This window comes from Grammomys surdaster, unplaced genomic scaffold, assembly GCF_004785775.1.
Source record: "Grammomys surdaster isolate TR1022 unplaced genomic scaffold, NIH_TR_1.0 206, whole genome shotgun sequence".
Taxonomy (NCBI): domain Eukaryota; kingdom Metazoa; phylum Chordata; class Mammalia; order Rodentia; family Muridae; genus Grammomys; species Grammomys surdaster.
Window position 1 is genome coordinate 2,135,488 of NW_021604651.1, and position 21,729 is coordinate 2,157,216.

At 35.2% G+C, this 21,729-nt stretch overlaps 1 protein-coding gene across 3 annotated transcripts in view; it reads left to right on the forward strand.

Moving 5' to 3' along the window:
* The window catches only part of Gria4 (glutamate ionotropic receptor AMPA type subunit 4), a 368,088-nt gene that overhangs the window by 302,808 nt on the left and 43,551 nt on the right, over positions 1-21,729 (forward strand). For 2 of the 3 annotated variants that reach the window (XM_028771311.1, XM_028771310.1), the window contains exons 10-11: positions 6,692-6,802; positions 15,514-15,720. In XM_028771311.1, the coding sequence (XP_028627144.1) occupies positions 6,692-6,802; positions 15,514-15,720 (318 nt within the window). Of the gene's footprint in view, positions 1-6,691; positions 6,803-8,148; positions 9,355-15,513; positions 15,721-21,729 lie in introns of those variants that run through there. The other variant, XM_028771312.1, reaches the window with a different exon arrangement.

Consider the following 21,729-nt stretch of genomic DNA (forward strand, 5'->3'; position numbering starts at 1 on the left):
ACAATTAAATTTAACCATGACAGAAACACAGTTCTAGAGGTCTCAGATGTGAGGATTCTTATCATATGTCTCTCTAGCATTCCCAAAGTAGTCTACATCAGAGTTGCCTAAACTTTTCCTCTCAAGACTACATTTTGCCTGAAACATTTTTATGTGAATCCAGGTATATAAAGTAGACAAACAAATTAGACATTTACAGATTATAATTCACAAAGAACTTTATTATACTTAGAACAATTTTAGTATAGCTATAATTTCATCATTTATCTGTACTAAAGAAATGGATGTGCTGGACTATTTTTACATGAAAAAAATTAAATCTAGTCTGAATGTGATAACACCTTTTGATTTTGTACATGTGACTGCTAAGAACACTGGATCACATAACTATCAAGAACAAAATTACAGAAGTATATTTCAAGAATATGGTGTCTATGTTTTAAAGCATTTTGGAAATTGTTGGAAATCTTATCCTAATCTTGGGCTAAAATTCATCCAACAATCTTTGTGAAAATCAATGACCAGATTAATCAAAAACCTTGAAAATCAATCCATGTATTATCTAGGAATGGTAGATCATGCCTGTAACCCTAGCACTTGGGAGGGAACTTCATCAGGGTTAGAGAGCATCCTCGACACAAGTAGTTAGAAATCAGTCTACGGACATAAAATCCTATCTTAAAATCTATTTATATAAATAAATAAATCACTCTAACACAATAGAAAGATGTTCTAAATTGATATCTACAAGCTGTGGAATAATGGTAGAAAAGCAGTATTTGATTAAGCCATTATATTTCCATACAATCAAAGACTTCTGTATGTATAGGAAAAGTACTTCAATGACTAGCATACAGTATTCTTAAATTTGAGCCAAGGTTTTTCATGGAGCATGCATTGGTATCATATGGTATTACAGTTTGTAGTACAAAGTATATTATGTATTTCAAAATCAAAACTGTGGTGAAGTCACATAATACAAAATAAACAGGTGCTTCCAATAAAACCTCAATTTGCTATACATTGTGGTTATCATTGGAGAATCAGAAACTTATTGTTTGTGCTGTTTTTTTTTTAACTCCTGTGTTCACCTATACTAGTAAGCCACTCCTCAAGAAGCTGAGTAAAGCCAGGCATGATACATGCAATTGATCCCAGCTTTGGAAGCATAGATAAGAATCTATGTTAAAAAAAAAAGGAGGGAGAGAGAGATTCTGGGCTCAGCTTTATATAATGGAGACATATTGTCTCATTATGTCTCACAACAGTAAGTGGTTTTAAGCATTATATAGCACATGATGCCTAGGATTCTTAACTTTAAATTTCCTGTAGGATTGTCTAGGATGCCAAGAAAAGAGTTGTTAATGTTAGTTTCTAAAATTTATTTTTTTAACATTTGCCTGTTTGAGAAATATTTTGATTAATATTATAGCTACAATTTTTGGAAGCTCTACTCTGCCCCAAGCATCAGACATGTTGCTTTATATGATGCAATCTTTATACCCAGCCTATAACTTCAATTTTACTATGTTTATTTCTTTTAAATGAGAAATTATGTTTTAATAAGGGATAGTTATGAATCTTGTAGGAAAACAATTGTTCAAATGTGTCTAACCCTAGAACCTCCCTATACCATGCTGTGCCTGAACAAACCCTGATTGAAGAATTTTGTTTTAGGAAAGCTAGGATATGCAATCAATTTGAACATTAAAAAAAAAGCATGTGACAAGATATATATAGATAGATATAGATAGATATAGATAGATATAGATAGATATAGATATATCACACACAGATTGTGGGGGGGAATATCACCAAGGTGGGCCATAGAGAGGAGAGGATGTGAGATTTAAAGCTGGTGAAGTCTTGGTAGCAGGCCAGTCAGGGCATGTATGGAAGTAGCAATGAGTTTCCCAATGTTTTGCACTCATCTATCACATAAATATACATCTGAAGTTGTGTGTGTGTTTGTTTGTGCGTGTGTTTATGTGTATGTGTGTGTGTGTGTGTGTATGTGTGTGTGAGAGAGAGGGGGGAGGGAAGGAGGAAGAGGGAGAGGGAATGAGAGGAGAGGGGAGGGAGGGGGAGAGAGAGAGAGGGAGGAAGAGAGAGAGAGAGAGGAAGAGAGGGAGAGAGAATGTAGTGCTGCTGTACAACACAACTCTTGCTTCTAGGGCTCAAGGTATCATCTCCTTGCCTGCAGTCTTCCAGCTAATACATAAGATGTTTTGGGTCAACCAATTCAAATCAAGGAGTGAGGGAATATGGTGACATCTCATGAGCCACATTAGCAGGCTTATTGACTAAAGGAAGGAGACATAACTCCCAAGAAGAATTACCTGGGCTCCACTCTCCTAAAAAAAATTGCCAACCTGACTATGGAGCTGACAGAATATTCCATGGACCAATAAAACTGTGTAGGAAGATGGAGGAGAGTCAAACTTCCTTTTATGAAACAAACTGGTTGACCATGCAGAGCTGGTCAACTAAGCAGAAACTTTTTAAAGTGCAAAAGATGATCTTCTATCTTACAAAACAGTGATGACAACTAAACAAAAGGCTCTTAATAAAAATGAAAAGAACAGGAAAAGGAAACGGGGGGGGGCGACTTATAGTACTGAATCTTGGCCTATTCAACCACAATGATATCAAGAACTATGGACTCTCAGGAGAAAGCAGAAAATAAATTGGAAGGATGAACAAACATCTTCACATGCAGATGACATGCATCCAACATTCTTAAAAGAGAAATGAAGTGTGAAGTGATGCAGACTCATCTGTCTTTGTTTCCCAGTAGCAGCAATCAGCTAGGCATTGTGACAGGAATATTAAACTTAAAAACAAGCTAGCTAGCATGAGAGACACTGGGCTGGTAAGACTAGGCAGTGTGTCCGACAAGTGAGCAATCACTCTTGTAAACTGAGCTCCTGCCAGTAAGGAGCATCTTTGAATATAGACCAGAGAGGCAACCAATCACTTGTCTGGCTTCCATACCCAGACCCTGATTCAGCATCTCATTATGACAAAGCCTGAGGTTTTCAGAACCAGACCCACCCTAGATAACTCGAACCATCCTATCATGGGCTTAGCACCCCAGGCTCCAGAGGCTGTGCTCCAGAGCTACGATTGCATAGGTTCATGAAATCATAATGTTAAATGTTTATTTATTGATTATTAGGTTATATACTGGGTACTATCATGGAAAACTAATATTTGTTCCCACATTTAATTCTTATGACATGTCCTCTAAAAATGAATGTACATGGAAAATTGAAATCATCTAGAATTTATATGTACTATAATTTTGAATTGAAATTATTGCTTTACCTATTCTTTTTGAGTTATGGATGTATCACTAGTGAATAATTACCTCTCTTTGACAATATTAATTCTTTGTTTGACTATCCTCTTAAATATTAATATAGGAGGTAAGATACCTGACAGAGCAAGAAATCCCTATAGGCCACAGTAGATCAAATATTGAATACAAATACATAAACAATACACAAATTTTCACTGGGGATCTGAGATTTATGAACATTATTAATAAAGCCTAGCAAACATTAAATGAGCACTCACTTTTGGAAGCCATTCAACATACAAGCAAAAAGGTACGGAGTTGGTATCATACAGGCTTCAGTGCTGAGGACCAGCCCTGGCAGGGTCTTCTTTCTTGTCAGTGTTTCTTGAGGCATCAGAGGGGGAAGAATGTTGTTGGACCATAAGACTTTTGTCTTACAAGATATTTAGGGTTACTGTATAATAATTAAAAGTTGACTCATCTAAGTTACTTTGCTTAAGTTATTTAAAAAGCTTAAAAAAGCTACTGTGTCTGACCTGCCTTCTGTGTTCCTCTGAGGCCAGAAAACTGCAGTCTCTGCAACTTAGCACCTCATCCTAAAACAGCAAGGGATTAAGTAAAATAGCCTATGTTCTATCTCTGCAGGAACTTCAAGGCTCTAGCTTTCAGAATGCTAGTCAGAAGTCACAGAAAGAAAATGCAGCACTTTGAAATGTGATTATAGTGTTTATTACTAAGTTTTTTAAAGTTTCCTGTGAAAGCTATTTAAGAAAATGGGGGAAAGAGGAAAGTTCCTAAGAGGGCTAGAGAAAAATATTTCTCTCATCTCTTTGTCCTCAGTACTTATACATCTTTCAAAATACATGATCACATGTTACAAAGTTCATCACAAGTTCACACATAAAGTCAAATCATAAATTGAAACAGAAGTTTACAACAGAGAATGGTTACATGCATATCCATTAGGGGTAATTGTCTGACAAAACACCCATCACCTGTCTCAGCTCCACAGGTTCACTGAAAGTTTAAAACCATAACTAAGTTATTAGTAAAGTTTTGTAAAGATAAACCCAGTCAATATTTTATCTTCTGTCCTAGTACCTATAATAAGTCGTTAGTTCCCTTTTTATGATGTTTTGTTAATAGTTTTACAACCTCTTGGAATGTGCTCTGAATAGTAAAAAGTCCAGTTACTATTTAAGAGGCAAGTAACTGGTGACACTTGGGAGACTGACAGAGTTCTCATTGCAGTTTTGACTATCAGAAAAGGACCTAATAGCAGTCTCACTGTAAAAGAGCTTACCAATCACTGATATAATTTTAGGGATTCTGATAGGATCATCATTAAGAATTAAGAAGTCATCATTTGTCTATATAGCATCACTACAAAACAGTAGTACATCTGCAGAGATCTGCTGAAAAGGTGTGGGCTAATACTTAGTGATTGTTATATATGTTTAATAATAACTGGAAAAGCATATTAATAGCAGGAATCTTTCCTAAAATGATTTATTCCTGGGACTTGCCTATTGGTGCTTCGTCATAAATATAATCTAAAGTCAAGTCATTTCAGGAAGATTACCTGCTAGTTATTTGCTTGTCCTATGATGGCTCCTGACATTTCAGTTCTAAATTCTCACCCTACTGGATGGCAATCATGGACAATTTGTTTCACTTCTGAAAAGGATCTTCTTATCAAAAACATGCACAATAACAGCAACAGTCTCAATAGCACTGTGCATACAAACTTTAGCAGGCATAGAATAACACAGCACAAAGAGATGTGCCCAAGAACGGTAGCATTGTGTACATAGTAGCCATCAGTATCCTCCAATGGTAGAAGTCAATTGGTGCATCCCCAATTTCCAGTAATATTCCATTGTCATAGTACTTCTAAGGCACTCACTTCTTGATTTATTTTATGTAGAAGTATTTGATTTACAAATGAGAAAATAACATGAACTGCTAGGGTGTGGATGTCTGTGATGTGTGCACACCAACATGGACAGGTAATAAAGACCTTGGGTGTTCTACTCTCATTCCCCACTCATTCCCTTTAGACAAGTCTTTCTCCAAACCTGGAGCTAAATAAATCAATAGCTAAGAATCCCCAGAAATCCTCCTTTCTCACTCTTCTCCTACAGCAGGGTTACCATCACATACACAGCCGTACAATGCCTTTTACATGAGTGCTAGGAATCTGAATTTAGGTCCTCACACTTGCTTAGCCAGAAGTCTTGCCCACAGAGCCATTTCTGTAGCCTCAAATAATATGATATTTAAAGTCAAAGAACAAGTTAAAATGTAAGCTTTGCAAATGAAAATATTGCACATTAATATCCATCTGTGATGCAGTTAACATTCCAGAAAATAAATTGTCATGTGGTAGTTATATAATATCAAGACAAAAACATATTTATAGATTACTGTTTACAAATATAAACTTTTTTGCTTGCAATATGGGTGCTAACTTTAGTGTGTGATATGTATTTTTCTTGATGAAATTGTATAAATTAATTTTAGGCAATGCTAGCCTGTGTCTGCAGATGAGAAGATCAACATGCCTGACGTTCCATCTGTGACTCTTTCATTCAGATCACTGCTTCCTATGACTGTTTCATGACTGTGAATTTGGTAAAAACATATAAGAAAACTGGCTCAACATCACATCAGTTTTAACTTAAAGTTCTACAGTGCAACCATTACTCCTAGGGCTCTGGGGATATCAGAAAGAAGGAACAGAAAGATTTTAAGTACCAAAGGATAAAGATACCTGCTGTGAGACTATGTCTTCCTCATTTAACAGGAACGCTATACCCACAAACTCTCAGCAATAGGGTTGCCTGAACAAGACCAGCATAATGACAGCACCAGTTGTCATGCCGACATGGACAGGGGAAGAGGCATTTAGCCCACCCTTAAATGAAGAGATTCGGGTGGTCACTACTTGCTGAGCAAAGGAGAATCAGTTTCCTCCAGAAATGAGCTCCCATACAGGTTTTCCAGTCCCAAGTTGTTAGCCTTGGATCTGTGTACATATGAGCAAAACTAAAAAGAATCAGCAGGTTGTCTATGTGTGTGTGTGTGTGTGTGTGTGTGTGTGTGTGTGTGTGTGTGTGCCACAATAATAACTAAGGAAGGGATCATGAATTTTTGAGACCCCCTAAAGGAGTCTGTGGAGAGAGGGAATGTCAGCGGTAATGTACATATAATGCTCCTCTTCTAAATTCTCAAAAACGTAAAGTTATGAATTTTTAAAAGACAGTTTTTAATGTGTCTATGTTTTAAGTTTGTTTTCGACACTCTCCTAATTGTAGCAGTGACTGTTGCAAGGAGGACTCCAGTGAGAATGTCTAAAGTGTGTTTTCAATTAGCTTCTCTGTCTGGCAGGTTGGCTACTGGAATGATATGGATAAATTAGTCTTGATACAAGATGTGCCTACTCTTGGCAATGACACAGCAGCTATCGAGAACAGAACAGTGGTTGTAACCACAATTATGGTGAGTTTTGGTGTATGCTTTATAGTGTTCCGTCTTGTCCACAGGCAAATTTAACTCTCTGGCTGTGATGAACAGAGGAGTTACAGGCTGAAGCTTAGTTGTGACATGAGTGCTCTGACCCCTCAAGTCTATTGAAGCTTTGAATAGATCTGTCCCAAGCTTGGACACACTCAGCTTTTTCATTGCCCTTATTTGCGTTATTTTCTGTTGCAATGCTTTTGTTGGGGAAAGAAATTGACTCAGACATTAAAAATTGAGACTGTGAAACTGAAGTCGGAAATGTTTGAAATTCTAAGACCCCAACACTGAACAAGCAAAGTGAGGAAGTCAAGCACCAATCGAACCCTAAAACCAGCAGGTGGAAATGCCATGTTCTCAGTGTTTTCAAAAGCATCAACGAAATAATCATTAATGGCGCTTAAATGGCTATTCCAGGTTATCATGGGAGAGTGATCTGGTTTGTCTGTTTCTAATCACAAGAATGTGAATGTGGAGATTTCAATGAGTACTTTCTTTTATAACTGAGTCCCTGATAAATTGATTTTGTTTGATATTTATTTTTAATGTAAAAAAAAATTTCCACCCACCGATTATTTTTCTCATGACCAGTAGGAAATACATACGTAATTTAATGGACTGCTAGGAAATCAAAAAAAAAAATGTGATTTTTTTCACTTGACCATTCCACAAAATTTAAAATGCTCTAAATTTTAAGACTCCTATTTCAAGGAGGTTTTCATAGAATTCTTTCTATAAGATAAAAATTTTAAATATAAATAAAAAAATATATAAATATATATATATATGACAAACATGTCCTTTACAATTGGTGGTACTCAAAGGAGATCAACAATCGGTGACCTTTATATCTCATTTAAGATCATCGAGTCTCAGCTAACTCTTTCTGTAGGCAAAATATATTAACAATTACTCATAGAAACTCTTACTTTAAATAAAGTGGAAGAGTTTGTGTAAATTAACTTTTAGCTTACATAATTTTAATTTCTAGTTTTAGGGGCTTAGTAATGTCAAGATATTTCTAAAACTGACCCTGAAATCAAAGTACAAAAATACCAAAGAGAAATATCTGTCTATTGTAATATGTTATGTCTTTGCTGAATAACCAGTTAGCAATTTAATGTAACTTGACAAGCCCTGATTAGAAGTTGATTATTTTAGAATGCAAACTCACCAACAGAAGTGTTTGTATAAACTTTCTGACTTAATTATGTAATATTTGCATGGGATTTGAAAGGCAGGATATATATGCATATATATTTCTTTTCCTTAAAAAAAAAGACACAGTAATGGAAATTCATACTTCAGTACAGTCCTCCTCTTTACAGCCTCTGATGAAGAATCCTATTTTAAGAAATTGACCAAGAAAGACAAGAGTTCTGCGCTGTTCGACCATTCCTAACTAAGACTCGAGTCTTGTTCTTCTGAGTATTAAATTTAAGTTTGTTATTCATGTGGGATTCTTCTTGGATAACCAAACCTGGACTACTAGAAAACATTTTTTAAAATATATGTCTATGTGTGACTTTTGTGAGATATTAGAAAAAAATAAGAATTAATCTTCAGTCCTTATCTTTCTCAAGAAATTGGATGTTGAAAAAGAATAAAGTAGTGATTCTGATATGCTCATTCCCATGTCATAAAATGAAGTTGTTGTATATGATTGGCTCTATAAGGGTAGATTTCTTCTAAGTAAAACTCTAAATTCTGTGTTTGCTTTCTAAATAATATACAATTGTTTGTTTTAGAATATTTAAAATGTTGCCTGTTTTGTGAAATGAATGTCTTATATATTTTAAGGGTATAATGTGGAGTCTTCATCCCTTAGCCTGCTATGAATGTTGGGATTTATAATTCTTAGTATCCAATTACTAAATTGATTTTCTAAGCATGGCTACTCTTCAAGAAGCATGATATCAAAAAAACAAGTAAAAAGGTGACTGAAAAGAAGTTATTTCATTAATATATGTGTGTGTATATATTTATAAAATTCTGTTTGCTTGACAGTGATGACGTCAATATTTTTCTTATCAAATAGTGAAAATGAGTAGTATCTGTCTGTCATATAACTATCATCTTCATTGAAATCATCTTCTTGATATTTTCTACTGCATACCTGTTCCATAATGCCAAAACAAAACAAAAACCCTAGAGCACCCTCCCTTAAAGTGTTCATTGAACTTGATTTTGTTGAAAACATTAGTTTAGAATCTAGGACAATCCCTTCACCTCCACTACTTTGAAAGAAGTATGATTACCTTTAGCTGATAAGATACTGATAACTGCATGTAATAATCCCACCATATTCAATTGAAAAAAATTCAATACAGATGGAGTTGGCTAGATGTTGCATTGAGTCTGATACAGAGCTCTAGATACTGAGCAAGCTAAGAATGAGAACTGGAGATCACGGACTTCTCGTCTAAATGGGTATAGTGTTGCTGAATTTACTTTGTCTTCCCTTTGTATGCTGTGATAATATGCTGATATACTGTTGTAATATATGTTATTGTTAAATAAAATTGTTTGAGAAATTCAGTCATTCATTCATAAATACTTACTGAGTGTCTGTTATGTGCCAGGCACAGGGATAGACCCTGGACTATGACATAGATGACTCCTGCACTCTTGGGAGGTTATATCATAGAAAAACAAATAAGAAACATATTTCATGACTACAAGAGCTCTCAGTCTGAAATAAAACATGGTATTATTATTTTGTAGACTGCTGAAATGTATTTTTCCTTGGAATTGTTGTACATGTACACTGCATTTTCAATATCAAGATGACTTTACTGTACTTGAACACAACTATACAAAACATACTGAGTATGGCAAAGCTAATCTAAATAGAAAACAATTGCCATTTACACAAACTTTTATCTTTAATGATTACTGACTTAGAATAAGTAAAATCCATAATATTTGTGAGACTGTGGACATAGAGATTCCGTTTTCTACATACAAATTAACAACTGCAAACAAATTTAGGAAGTCAAATCTATTAGGGCACACAAATACAAAAAATACGGCTGTTGTAGTAAAGATGGCTCACTGCAGACTCAAGAAGAAGAGATAGTACTTCCCCTGTAATCTCAGTACCTCCTTTGGTTATAGAATTCTCCAGAAAGTGAACTTATTCTAGGGAGAATGTGCTTTTCAATTCAGTGCCTTGTTCTACAAGTTAGTAACACCTATCATATATTACTTAGCTAAGGTGATATTTTATATCATTTTAAGTATATATATAATTCTTTAGGAAATTCTTTTCCATAAAGCCAAGTTTATTCACTTTGGCATCAGAACTGAGCTTCAAATATGAAGTAATTTTATATAATCACTCTGTCATTCCTTAGTTTATTTTTTTACAACTTTAACATATGTTTTTTAATTATTGTAGTTACATAAATGTTTTAGATATACTATATACATGCACATGTACAAGAAGCATCCATTCATAACACGTGTTTGCCGATGTAAAATGCACATCAAAAATAAAAATAAACTCACTGTTTGCCATACCAAATATTAATTTTTCCTTCCTCTAAAAGGCTTGTAGCAACAAAGTTTGTTTAAAAACAACAAAAATGTTTTAGCTTGAATATGAGACCCTTAATTTTTTCTTTATTTCTTTTTGTGTGTGGGGTGTAGGGGTGTGTGTGTGTGTGTGTGTGTGTGTGTGTGTGCGTGTGCGTGTGTGTGTGTGTGTATGTGTGGTTTTTGTCATTTGGTTTTTCAAGGTAAGGTTTCTCTGTGTAGCCCTGGCTGTCCTAAAATTCACTCTGTAGACCAGGCTAGTCTTAAACTTACAGAAACCTGCCTGTCTCTGCTTGCCTCCTGAGTGCTGGGATTAAAGGCATGTGTCATCAAAGTCCAGCCAACTCATTTTTTCCTATATTGAATAATAAGAAGTTCATTTCCACTTTCTGTAATTATTCTCATTGGACTACGTTATCAACCTCCATTAAAATTTTTTGGAAAGAAACAGGTATCCACACAGGAAACATGAGATAAGATTCCAATTTTACTATTTTTTCCATTTTCAATCTATTTATAATGGTTGTAATGTTGATATTTATAAACTGGCAGTTTTTGTGCAAAGTACATTGTTTCAACAATTTTGACTTTGCTAAATTCAAATGATACAATAACAACCCTTTAGTGGGAAAAATATATTCTATTGATTATATTAGGTTCAATTTAATTAAGGTTAAAAATCATTTTAATTCATTTATGGTACCATTTTTATGAACAGGGCCTAGGGCTACAGCTTCAGACTGTGATTTATTTCCTTCCTGAAGTAACCCAGAAGGTGTAGGATAGCATCCATCACAGGAATTATCTTAATAAACTCATTGTTGCTAAGTAGTAATGCAAGCAAAATCACTTCCTTGGCATTACCATCCTGAAGAATACAGTAGTTGATGATAAATAAGTAAGGGGTTATCTCTCTCTCTTCTGATGTTCCACTGTTAATCACAGATGAACACTGATGATTCTGCATAGCTACTTCACAAAATTATTTTACAAATTCCTCCACCACTGTAACCTCATAGATCTATTTTCTACTGCATCAATGGGATTTGGTATTTTATTTACACATAGTAACCCTAAAACTTGATGTTAAGCACTCCACAGTGTGCAAGGTTTTAAGAACTAACTGCAGATAATTTGTTAGATGGGAGATAAAGCAAAGGAGGATGAGAACTAATGACTTGTGACCCACATGGATTTGACATGAATGAAAACCAAAAGGAAACACTCTCAGTAATCTGCTAGAGCTTTATAAAAAGAAAAAAGAAAGAAAGAAAAGATAATTTCTGGAGCCTTCCTCTACCTTTGCTCTCCCTGCCCCTTTGCTCTTCTTGAGCTATATGCATCACTTAGCCTGAATGTCATCTGAGTAATTGTTAAACAGAATCTTCAGTACCTTGAACATTTTTCCAATCTTAATTGGCATGTTTGGCAGGAAAACCAAGACTTAGGGGGACCATCTGTCCAGAAGAAAAACAGGGAAAAAATGAAAAAGGATACTAAATAAATATTTTACTCTTACAAACCCACGCCTGCTTCAGACAGCTAACCTGATTCCTAGAGGTCAATATTTACTTTCTTTTGAAGATCTGAATCATATTGTAACATTACTACTCAACCACAATGGTCCTAATCAGATAGTACTGATCAGGATATGATTGCTGTCACTGTGAGTCCACTGTGTGTCAGACACCATTGATAGAAAAGAAAATTTTTATCTCTGCCACTAGCTTAAAATCTTGTAAAAATTTCATTGGCTGGTGGTCAAAAATATAACTATTTTATTTTACTTCTCTTGTGAGATCATATGTAATCCCAGTTATTTTCAAGACTCTTAATGGATATAACAACTGCAAGAGTTTCCAAATGTTCCACATGTTTCAAAAATAAAAGCCTGATTCTGTCACTTTTTTAAAAAAGTGACATTGATGAATTCACTTAACCTCCAAGATTCTCAGCTTTCTTTTCTATAATATGACACATGCTTACTTCAAGGTGCAACACAAAATGTAAATGAAAGTATACAACTCAAGAACTCATTATATTGTACCTGGCACAAAGGAAGCACAAAGTCAGGAAGAGAAATTACTTTTTACATTAAATATAGTATTGTTGGTCCCACTACTATTCCTTTAGAAGGATACAACTGACCGATTTTCTTCTTTATGCCTCTCTTCAAGTAAATTGCCTGACACAAAGCAGGTACTTAGTAAATGCTTGATCAAATAATGAGCTTACCGCTTTTCATTAAGCAAATGATTCCGATATTAGAAGAATTGAGTAGATTATGGGCAAGCCAAAGAAACTCACACAAAATTAATGTAGTAATGTGCTAAATTGTGGGGTCAATTCCTAAATTTAAGTACTCAAGACATTTTATACTTGACCCTCAACCTTAGTACCAAATGAGAGTACTAGTCTAGCTTGTTTTACTTGAATACTATAACTGTATCAGTATATCAATAAAAATATTTTACACTTTGCTTTACAAATGTCACTTTTGCTATTTTCTGAAATGTAAATAAGCTACTCTAAAGAGATGAGAAAATGTTCATAATAGCTTCTAGTATTTTATAGTTTAAAAAGTCATCCCTTTGCAGCTAGCTGCTCATGAAGCTATATGATCACATTCATAGTTTAAAAATCATGTTAAGCTTTCATACCCTCTTCCTGTAGGATAATGATAATCTTCATAAAAGAAGAGACAGTTATCTTAATTCTACAAATGGCAAAATTTACTTCTTAAGTCATTCTAGTGTTCAATAGCTTCTCAATGTCAAAAGTGATCTGTTTCACTTGGCTATGACAATCAAAGGTAGAATATAAGAAAATAATATACTGACTTGCTTTGATTTGTCTTCCCCTGTAAAAATCATATGAAGGATCTCCATGAGAAAATATAACCTTTTTTTGTAAAAACAAAATACTGAACTTTGTTTTTCACCATCTAATGTCTTCATTTAACTTTCTCCATTTTTAATCCCTCATTTCTTTTTTTCCTTATTTTTTAACTTTTTTTATTTACTTACACTTCAGATGTCATCCCCTTCCCCATTTCCCCCCCCCCCAGAAACTCCATATTTTATCCCCCCTCCTTCTTTTTGCTTTTATACTATTTTAGTTTCATGCAACTATTAAGATCAGTTCAAGATTGAGGAACTAACACTACAATAGACAAATAGTCAAGGAACAAGCAAGACAATAAACACAAATAGTCAAAGAGCAAGCAAGGCAATAAACCAAATTCTGTGAACACTTTCATGATCATTGTTTCTAGGGGTTTATCAAGATGACCAAAATATCTGAGCCTACTCCTCCGGCTTAGCCCAAAGTCATTTTCATGTCTGAAGCTTACTTTCTTGTTCTAGCCTAAGATTTAAATTCCTGCCTGAAATTACTTCTTTGTTCTAGCCTAATATTTAGATTCCTGCCTGAAATTACTTCTTTGTTCTAGCCTAAGATTTAACTTCCTGCCTGAAAAAGATTTAGATTTCTGCCGGAAATTACTTCTTTGTTCTAGCCTAATGTCAGATTCCTGCCTTCAGTCCATTTCCTTGTTCTTGGCCTATGTCATATTCCTGCTAAGCAGCCCATTTTCTTGTCCTTGGTACATGTCAGATTCTTGCCAAGCAGCCCCAAAAGCTGTCAGCCTCTCCCACTTTTTTATTTCATAAACAAGACTGAGCCTGTCTTAGGTCATTCTAGCAAGAATGCCTTCCTTACACATTATGGAATACGCATTATCAAAGGCAATGCACTTCTGTCTTGGGTTGGTAAGGCTCTGTGCAGAATTTTACCAATCCTTAGCTTGCCAGCCGGACAATTTAATAACTCTATCTGTGGTCTATTTTCGATTTCAAGCCATATACTTTGGCTGCCAGCATTGATTTCTATGTTTACGAAATTATTAAAATAAAGTCAGAGTTACCATGGGCCCATTGGACACTCCGTGGTTCAAACTGTCTTCTACTATAGAGGTCCAAACACACATTTAAATACTTTAACTCTCATTTTTTTTCTGGAAAAAATGTCTTAGGACAATCCTAAATTAAGATTAGAGTATAATTTACATAAGATATAAAGACATTACAACAGCCCTGTTGTGGTCAATATGGTTACTACTTTTCTGAAGATGAAGCATTGTAGTATGGCCAGAAGTTCCCTCTATATTGAGAACTACAAACCTATCAAACCTGTCTTATTGCTTACAAATAGGTGCTAATAGGTCAATCATTGAGGGACTAACTAAATCAATGCCTAAATTAAAGCCTTAAAACACTGTTATTTAAATGTGTGTCAGAGAGTATACATGTGTGTGTGTGTGTGTGTGTGTGTGTGTGTGTGTGTCTGTGTTCAACAAAAACAGTTTAGCAGTCATTAAACACCAGGAAGCTATTCTATATGATAAAGATCCTCTTAATACTTCTTCCTCCCAATCTATGACTCATTTTTATAGAAAACTAAACAGGAATATCATAGTGGATGTTCCTTACATGCAGAGAGAAATAGCTTCCTCTAGAGACCTATCTTTTAATAAGCTTACAATTGGAGGGAAATATGTCTTATTTAAAGTCAAAATATGAAACAGCAGAAGCAAAATGAATTTAACACAAGTAATTAATTATTTGTGTTTTCAAGCTATTATATTTTTCTTGATAGAACTGTGAAGCAAATGCCCTCTCTGAGTAAACACCTTATTGAACACACTTGAAAACGAAAAAAAGAAAATACAGAATATGAAATCATATGACTGTGAATAAGTTTTTAATACACTATGGTGGCCACTAAATAATTTTTAATTTCATTAAAACTTTGGAAATTAATTTTGAAATATCAGTTTTAAGGCTAAAAATAATTAAATATGCTTCTCTAGAAAATCACTAATGGATTCTTTGTTTCAAAATCCCAATACTAGGTATAACTCAATAACTCAAAATTTTAAAATTTTACTTTTATTATCCAATGTAAACCAGTTTAATCCAATTCTAAGTATATTTATATATTCACCTATCTCATTAATAATGTCTAGCCATACAAAATCATATGCATAACAGGAATAAATACATTCTTTGTCAAAAATCTTAAAACTATGAAATTACAGAAAGATTTTCTGAATGCTTTGTAATTTCTCCTTTACAGTTCTGCTTCTCTCATTGTAGGAATCCCCCTATGTTATGTACAAGAAAAATCATGAAATGTTTGAAGGAAATGACAAGTACGAAGGCTACTGTGTAGACTTGGCATCTGAAATTGCGAAACATATTGGTATCAAATATAAAATTGCCATTGTCCCTGATGGAAAATATGGAGCAAGAGATGCAGACACTAAAATCTGGAATGGGATGGTAGGAGAACTTGTATATGGGGTAAGCAAACTGATTTATGAGGAATTTATTTGTATAAGCATAAAGCTTACCTTGGGCATGTATCCATTTTTAATGAGTGTTCTTTTCTAGTTTATAGTAATGTTTCAAAATGTATTTATGATATTTGAACATTTCCTTATTTCATTAGAAATGTAAATTCCAAATAACAGAACTGGATTCTAGAAACTTAGAATGATTTTTTTAAAAATATAAAATTCAGAATACAGTGTCCTATTTATAGCAAACAGCCAAGAATAAAAACAAATTAACATTGGCTTTAGAATGTTTCATTACTATGACTAAAACTGGTAGACCACAGACAGCTGCAAAGATCCACAAGCAACTGTTACTGTGCAGACTTCCTCCAACAGTATAAAGTTAGTCACTGCTTTAACTAATTGTGTGCATCCTTGTCATCATACTTTCTCATAAGTCTCTTTTAACTATTTCTGATTACCATAGTCTCCCGAGCTCTGAAGTATTTATCAGTATTGCATTTCTTATAACTTTTAAGCCATAATAAACATACCCTTTAGATAATGATCTATCTATCTATCTATCTATCTATCTATCTATCTATCTATCTATCTAAAATATATAACAAAACATAAAAGCTAGAATGTTTTCCAAAGTAGACCTCTTACACAGCGTTCTGTGCTCTTCCCCTGAGAAAGCATACTGACTGGCTATGGAATGCACACATTGATACGCAAGGGCAAGCACAGTACAACACAGCATGGAAGTTCTGCCTGAATGAACAAGATCAAGATCCCTCTTTTTTTAAGCAGACATTATTGTGTCAAAAACTTCAAGTTATCAAACCCTGGTGATGCTGTGACATGTTCAGAGTGCAGAGTCCAAACTTGGGGTGCATAATAAAGTTGGTTCATTCAGGAACCAACAAAAGCAATAAGTGAATGAACTGTATTATGAAGTTTTCGAAAAGCTAACTTGTAGTTCACAGAGTTCACTTTCAAAACACATTCTTTCTAATCGATCCTCCAGAAACCTCTTTGAAATAAGGAATTACACAGCAATGCATCCTTCTCCAGGAAAAAAGTTGAGAGACTCAAGATACAAGCAAAGTTCACAGAAGAAATCACATTCTTGACTAGAACTTCAATGGAATAGCTTCAAAATTTTGCATTCTGTTTTCCTTTCTTTTTTATTATTTACTACTTAAATAATTTTTAAATTTAAATGTATTTTTATCATATTCTTCACATTCCTTATCTACCCACCTTTGAGTTCTTTCTCAAAAACAAAAATCCAATACAACAAACTCTCCAAGACAAAGAAAACAAAACAAAAACCATCTCAAACTGAAACTATATAACAGTGTATGCATCACATACACACACACACACATATACAAAACACAAACAAAAAAGCTGTGGTGGTCAAGTACTGCTGAACATAAGGCCTGTCCTCAAATGGTTAATATACTCAGCATCACTCTATTAAAGAAAACTGAGTTCCCCTCTCCTGGCATACATAAATGGAAGTTGTTACTCTTTACCCTGATGGCTAGGTTTTCATTTATTTATTTCTTTTTTATTTTTTAAATATAACAGAATAAAATTAGTTAAAACAAAATTTATAGCATTGAAGTTGGACAAGGCAAAACAACAGAAAGAAAAGATTCCATGAGAGGACAAAAGAGTCAGGGGCCCAGTAGTTCACACATTCAGGAGTCCCTTAAAAACACTAAGCTTTAAGCTATAATATATACACAGAGGACCTGGTACAGAGTCTTGGAGGCCCTGAGTTGGCTGCCCTGGTCTCTGAGTTAATAGAAACTTTGTTCAGATGATTAAGAGGGCCTTATTCTTCTGGTGCTTTCTATACCCTCTGGTTAGCTCTTACACTCTTTTGATCTCTTCCTCCACAGGGTTTCCTGAGCTTTGAGGGAAGAGATTTGATTACATCCCAATTTTCCAACTATAACAGGAGAAACATTTTCCACAGACTGCAGTACAGTTGCTAAAACTTCAAACACAGGAAAATGATTCTCAGCATAAAGCAACCAGTTGAATATACATGGGGACAAATCACTCACTGAGTGATTCAATGACTCCAGATGAAGGAAAAGTGAAGAATAAAAAGTTTTTAATTAGTTTTATATTTTGCTAAAATAATAATAAGCAAAAAAATATTTTAATAAGTGGTTCATTGATAATGTTGTAATGGATTTTACATTCTGAAGAAAAAGGTGTGCCTAATACTCTGTTCTTAATACTTCAATTTCTACTACCATAAGTGTATTTCAAAAAAGAGCATGACCTAAATTCTTAGAAATACAAACTGAATTCCTTTACCCAAAATATATGAGCTCAGAAGACTTAAACTTATTAAACAGATTTGGAGCATTTCAGATTCTAACTGCATTACTACTTAGTTATAAATGGTTAGACCTTCTGTCTTAGAGTCTCACTGCTGTGAATAGACATCATGACCAAGGCAACACTTATAAGGTAAACATTTAATCAGGGCTGGCTTACAGGTTCAGAAGTTCAGTCCATTATCATCAAGGAAGAGCATCATAGCAACCAGGCAGGCATGGCACAGAAGGAGCTGAGAGTTCAACATCTTGTTCTGAGGGCAAACAGGAGAAGACTGGCTTCCAGATAGCTAGGACAGAGTCTTAAGCCCACATTCACAGTGACACACCTACTCCAACAAGGCCACGTCTCCAAATAGTGCAACTCCCTGAGTCAAACATATTCAAACCACCACATTCGACTCTCTGGCCCCCAAAGGCTTTTTCATACATACCTAAACATAGCATAATGCAAATACATGTAGTCCAGTTTCAGAAGTCCTCATAGTCCATAGCAGTCTCAATAATGTTAAAAGTCCTAAAGTTCAAAGTCTCTTCTGAGATTTATGCAATCACTTAACTGTAATCTCCAAAGCAAAAATCAGCTGGGCAAACTCTAAATTCTGCATTTCCATGTCTGATGTCAAAGCAGTCTTCAGATCTCCAACACCTTTTTCATCTTTTCTGACTGCAACAAACTTCTTTCTCCTGGGATGGTTTCACTCCCTGTTAGTAGCTTTCCTAGGCAGGTATTCCACAGCTCTTGCATTGTTAACAGGTTGGGGTCTCCAAGTCAACTTCAACTACATAGCTTCTTATTCCAGTGTCTGGGATCCACACAAGATGTTCTGGGCTCCTCCAAAGGGTTTACACCACTTTTCCAGCCCTGCCCTCTATAGCACTCTAGGCTCTGTTTAACTCTACTCCACTGCTGGTGCTATTCTTAGTGGTCATCCCGCGATACTGACATATCCAGTAGGATCTTCTTCTATAACTAGGCTTCACCAATACCCTCTCATTTGCTCTCTTCATGGTGCCAAACCTCAACTTTTTTGTATGATCCCTCCAGTTCTGGGCCATCAACTCCAACTGAGGCTGCACTTTCACCAATGGACTTTCCTACCCTTTCACAGTGCCAAGCCTCAGCTTCTCTCTGTGGCTCCTTCATATGTTCAAAACCAGTACCACCTGGGAGATTCTTATACATTACCAAGTCCAGCTGTAGCATGAGGTACAACTTTGGCTATCTCTGGAACACAGCTTCTTTGTGATATCACAAAACACTTCCCAGAAAATTTCACCTCAGTCATGCTGCTCTCTTCTTAAATACCACTAATTTCTAAACTCCAGCTAAACAGCATCAGTTGTCTCAGTAATTTCTTATATTCTTGACTCTAAATCCAGAGCCACATGGCCAAAGCTGCTACGTTCTACTGATTGCTTGGGCAATTACTGAATAATTGAGGCTGGCTTACAGGTTCAGAGATTCAGTTCATTATCATCAAGGCAGAAGCATCACGGAACCCAGGCAGGCATGACACAGGAGGAGCTAAGAGTTCAACATCTTGTTCTGAAGGCAAAGTGGAGAAGACTTAGATGAGGGTCTTAAAGCCCCTACTCACAGTGACACACCTCCAAAGAGGTCCACTCCGTCGGCCAAACATATTCAAACCACCACACTACCTGTGAATTTTCTGGAACTCGTCACAAGTCAGAGAAACAGAAAGTCCTGAAGTTATGCTCAGAGAGCAAGGAGATGCCATGGAAGTCCTTAGTGGCAACACACTGGTTTTTTTTTTTTTTTAGCAGATCCCAAGTATTTGAAGATGCCAATCTCTATCAGTTGATTTGTGCACCTTGTCCTCAGAGGAACTGTCTTCATATCTCTTAAATGGTTCCACAGCCTACCTTTTACGGTAGATTGTACAAAGTCTATACCTGATTCTCAAGCATAGACTTTTCTCTCTTTCTAATTCTTAACATATGAAGAAATGCCCAGCTTGCAGGGTTTGAGGCAAAACATGGTCATTTTCTTATAGACAAAGTCTATTATACAGTAAAATGACAAGCAATGGGATCATTGTCTTTTGTTAGCTCTTTGCAAGTGGCTACTGTAATTGTTAAGCATTGATTGTCTTGCTTTACTTGCATAAAGACCTAATATAAACCACACCAGGACCTGCTTTGTACTCTCAGGACACTGCCATCAATCCTTTTTTCTCTCTTCTTTCTCTCTCTCTCTCTCTCTCTCTCTCTCTCTCTCTCTCTCTCTCTCTGTCTCTCCTCTCTCTCTCTCTCTCTCTCTCTCTGTGAGTATGTGTGTGTATCTGTATTTGTTTGATCAAAAGAAGTGAAGGATATTTTATGGCTCACTGAACACCAGAGTTGCCTGTGGTATGAGTGATGAAGTGAAGTATTTCCTTACTGTCACTCCAATGATGTTTAGAATAAAAATCTTATACAGCTTCCAAAAGAAGCATCTCACACACTCTATTCTATTTATCAATGAATGATAATGAGACAAGGCACACACAATGTTCCGAGCATTAGAACACAAGGTCCACTCACATCTTTACTCTTCGTATTGAGCTGGCATCATTATACCCAACCAGGAGCCTGAATCTATGTATCAGTGAGTTTAAGAAAGATTGTCTGTAGATAAAACTTAAAAATAAAAGTAAGAAGTGTCAGTACTTAAGAGCACTTGATGCTTTTGCAAGAGTAAAATGCCAGAGATGAGTTCCCACCACCACTGACAAGGAGCTCAGAGCTACCTGGAACTCCAGCTCCAGAGGAGCCAACAGCCACTCCGGTCTCTGTGAGAACCAAATCATGTGTGCACATACACAAACATCAAAATAAATAAAATCATTTCAAAATGAGAGCCTCACAGATAAACTATATGTGTGTAAATCACATATATTTTGATGAGAATTATTTTCCTTTTAAATTCAATAAAACTCTATTATAATTTGTCATTCAGAACATGGATTAATTTTTTTATGGAACAGTTTATATAATTCTGCTGTAGATTTTCCCATATTTGTGTCCAAGAGTTGCCACAGTGTGAAAAACTCACTGTGTCTCAGTTCTCTTAAGACAGGGAACAAGAAATGAGACATTTAAAATACTTATTCATCAGATAAAAAGTCTGTCAGCACATGCTCACCAAAGTTCCATTAAGGATTTAGTATATAATTACAGTCACATATTAAAATAAACAGGCGAAAACACAGCCCCATTTTAGAGCTGCAGAGAAAAAAAAACCCAGGGTCACCAAACTCTGAAAAAGGTGACTTGTGATCTTGATATCTAAGAATTAGAGATACTGTATTCTAAAATCTTGTTGTAAAAGAATATTGGAAAAAGAAAATCAACATGTGTATATCACAAAAAACAAATGCCAATTTTCAGATTTTTATGTGTGAACTGAGTTGCAATATGTAATCAAAAGAACAGGGGTCATTTGATCAGGTAAACACTGATAATCAGGCAGTACCCATGAACTTGGAAAAGATGAAGACCATGAGTCCAAGACCAGCCTAAATTACAGAGGGATTCTGTCTGTCTCAAAACCAAAACAAAACAACATCAATAATAAAAACAAGAACAAAAAAAACAACAACAACAAACCAACCCAAAAAAAAATAAAAAATAAAAAACCTTGTCAATTAAAAAAATTCTATGCA